The 3,583-nt window shown below is 30.0% G+C and overlaps 1 protein-coding gene across 2 annotated transcripts; it reads right to left on the bottom strand.

The window, feature by feature from the left end:
* Positions 1,630-2,505, bottom strand: LOC107612355 (EG45-like domain containing protein). 2 transcript variants are annotated; one of them, XM_016314103.2, is made up of 3 exons: positions 2,314-2,505; positions 1,961-2,237; positions 1,630-1,867 (listed from the first exon to the last, which is right to left on the bottom strand). In XM_016314103.2, the coding sequence occupies exons 1-3, from the start codon at positions 2,423-2,425 to the stop codon at positions 1,861-1,863; spliced, it is 396 nt and encodes a 131-aa protein (XP_016169589.1). In that variant the 5' UTR covers positions 2,426-2,505; the 3' UTR covers positions 1,630-1,860. The 2 variants fall into 2 exon arrangements, with proteins under 2 accessions (XP_016169589.1, XP_016169588.1); XM_016314102.2 differs by lacking the exon at positions 1,630-1,867 and having other exon boundaries at positions 1,874-2,237.

Genomic DNA, 3,583 nt, shown 5'->3' with positions numbered 1-3,583 from the left:
AACTTATCCTATGGTCATCTAGCCTAAGTTTTCACAGAACATTATATATTAAATGCAAGAAACCTAAACCATACCTTAGCCGATTCCCAAGAATTATTCCAAGACAATTTTCCTAAAAGAACACAGCCCTCAAAACCTCAACTAATCCGCTTCCTCCAAGCTCCAGTATTCACAATTTCAAGCTCCAATTATTTATTTACAACCTAATACACATTTATAACACATATATACCCAATTTAATACTCAAAGCTCAAATTAAATGAAATTAAAATGGAATTATAATTTTCTCACCTTATCCAAGCTTCACATAAGCAAGAGTGAACGTTTTCCTCAAGCTAATTGGATCCTAAAACATCAAAGAGTAAAGAAATTTAATACCTCCACTTAATTTCCCAAAAATTGGGGAAGAAGAGGCTGAGAATAAAAGAATGATTTACCTATGAAATTGTTTCGGTAGAAATGTAGAGCTCGACGCGGTGGACGCGTGGCCACAAACAGTGCGGCGATCGGAGCTCGGACGGAGGAGTTACGGCAAATTAAATTTACCGTGAGGGTTGGAAACGTTCTTCGTTTCTCTCTTCCCCTAAATGTGTTTCACGCTGCCTCTGCTGAATGGGGAAGAAGAGAGACTTGGATTCATTAAATGCTGGGCCGGTTGGGCCCACGGGCCCGGTTTCGGCCCGGTTCAACTGGTTCGGCCCGTTCGGTCTAATTTTTGACCGATTTTTTTTTAAATTGGTGTCAAAATTCTCGTTTCGACGAGCTCTATCCTAATTTAATATAATATTCACATTTCTAATCATCCTTATTAAAAACTAATTTATTGACTAATTATTTACTAATTTAACCGGGATTTACAAAAGGGCTAAAATTTAGAATTCTCTAAATTAATATATAGAGAAAATGTTCAAATTTTAATCACGTTAATCCCTACAGTGGTTTCCGTCACAGAGTCAATTGAAAAGTTTGGAGACTAAATTGAGGCAATTAAAACTTTAAGGACTAAATTGAGGCTCGAGTGTAACTTCAGGGATCAAATTGAGTATTATCTCTAATATATATATATATAATAGGCACTAATTAATTATTTTCTATAATAAAGATATTGTAGTCATTTTTTATTAAAAAAATATTAATTTAGACCAATTTAAAAGATTCGATTCATTAATTTTTTAGCTAAATCGATTTGTTCAATTTAATTATGATAGAAATAACATGGTTTAATTGATTACATATGTTAAATTTTAATTGTTAAAGAATATTTTTTTAAAAATATTTTAAGTGTCTTTATTTAAATAGGTCTCTTATTAAATTATAGGGTAAACTATTTTTGCTCGAATCTTTATGACATAAATTGATACATAGTTCAAATTATAGAAAAAGAGATTAGTTCCTATTAGTTAATTCATTAGTTTAACTTTTTATTATATATGATGCTTGGTTCTCTTCTCTAATATCTAGTTTATGTTAATTGAGTCTCCTATGCATGTCCAATTTTTATTTTATTTTTTCATTTTTCAAATTAATTTAGTTTGCTTTTCAAGGGTGTTAATAGTGACATGGGCACCCAAGTTGATGCACTACTATTGAAACACTAATTAGATTATCATTATCATTATTTCTTTGCCGTTTGCACTAAAATTTGCTTTGCTCACTAATTAGTAATTACTATGTATACAAAACAAAACATTAAATATTCAATCAAGCACCATATATATACTTGATTTTGTTACATTATTTCACAGGTCTCTCTGAAACAAATTAGCCGCTTGATTTCCTCAATAATGATGCCGTTTATTGTTACAGCATTATTTACATTTAATTATTAGGCTTGCGTCTCAGCTGAACTGAATATATCGATCAAATCCTGCATTATAAAAGCAAAAAGCAACAAAATTAAGTAGATTAGTCAGATGAAATAATCAAAACATGAAGAAATGAAAAGTTTATATAGACTGACTGGGCATATTCAATGTTGATTTTGGCATTGGAGAAGCGAGAGATGGCTGAGAAGGCAGTAGTTGACAAAAGCATGGTGGGACACGGAGTTCGATGACACAAATCAACAACCTTAACTTCAATTATGTCACTTTTGCAGGGTCTATTGTCTCCACTCAGACACCTTATTTTGTAACGCCTTCCACATGCAGCACCATTGTCCCACAATCCTTCATTCACAGCTACAAACATATTCCCCGCTGGAAATTGCTCTCTTCTATTTCCATCACAACTAGTGGCTGCACAAATTCAAATTAGGACTATCTAGAACTTAATTATTATTATAACTAGAAGAAGAGAATTGTGTGTTCTTACGTATATATGGAGGTCCATAAGAAGTAGCAGTGCCAACATCTCCAAGAATTAGGCTTAATTTTATGAACAATAGTGTAGACAAAAGTGCAAGGTGAAAATACCTCATCATCATGATTTTCAAGTAAGGCAATAATAAGAAGTTAAGGATCACCCTAATAAGGATTTTAATTTGTTTAAATTGATAGTGTGCCTACATATATAAAACTCCATTGGGTGTTATCAATTTATAGCCAACATGTTGCTACACGTGGCAAGCTTTTAGAACAAAAATTCATCATTACTTCTAGGAATGTAATTCATGTGGCGTAACTATATATCGTTAAGATTTAATTATAGAAAGTGAGGTTTAATTTATAGAATTTTTTGTGGCCGATAGTTAACCTCTCATCAACTATTCGCTTCTGTGCTAATCCTAACGCTACAAAAAAACGAAATATTTGTAACAATTTTTTTTTTTTAAATTTAAAATAGTTACAAATTGTTATTTTTTAACAAGTTAATTATTATTATTACAAAATAATAATCTTTTGTAACTACAAGATAATTTGTTATAAAAATTCAATATGTTTTGTAACGAAATGTAGTGTTGGTTTGTCGCAAAAGTTTAATATATTTTGTAACGAAAAAAAGTATTAATGTTACAAAAATTTAATATGTTTTAATTTATGTTAAATTGATGAATTTAATAGATAAAATTTCATGAGTAATTATCTAATAATAAATACTGTATGAAGATGAATAAACAAAGAAAAAAAATACAAAGACCGAAAAAAAGAATAAAAGAGAGAAAAGAGCAATTGAAGAAGGAAAACAGGACGGGCCATAGTTAAGATTATTTATTGCTAGTTTATATTTACTTTAATTTAATGTGGTGTTATATTCGTAGTTAATGTTTACAAATGCATGTCAATGACTCAATGGTGTGTGGTCATTTATTTCCCTAAGACTGGGCAAGGCTAGCTAGTAAATAATTAATGGCCTTCATGCAATTTAATTTGCCTTATAAATGTTATAGAATGATTTGTTTGAATAAAATTATTATTTTATTTGTTGGTATATCTTCTGTTACCTTCCCCCCACCGGCAATATTTTTATTAGAATAAAATGATAAATAAATCTTTAAAAATTTATACTTATTTCTCTAAAATAATACATATATTGAAATGTGTAAACCATTTGTGTGAACTTTTCTCTGTCTTCTGTTTTATTTTTTATCTTTTACCTTTGCAAATATTTATTGTAATTATACTAATTCTTCTCACCGTTTGAT

Source organism: Arachis ipaensis, chromosome B08 (assembly GCF_000816755.2).
Source record: "Arachis ipaensis cultivar K30076 chromosome B08, Araip1.1, whole genome shotgun sequence".
In the NCBI taxonomy this organism is placed as follows: Eukaryota; Viridiplantae; Streptophyta; class Magnoliopsida; order Fabales; family Fabaceae; genus Arachis; species Arachis ipaensis.
Note: the sequence above shows the minus strand (reverse complement) of the source record. Positions and strands in the feature narration are given on the sequence as shown.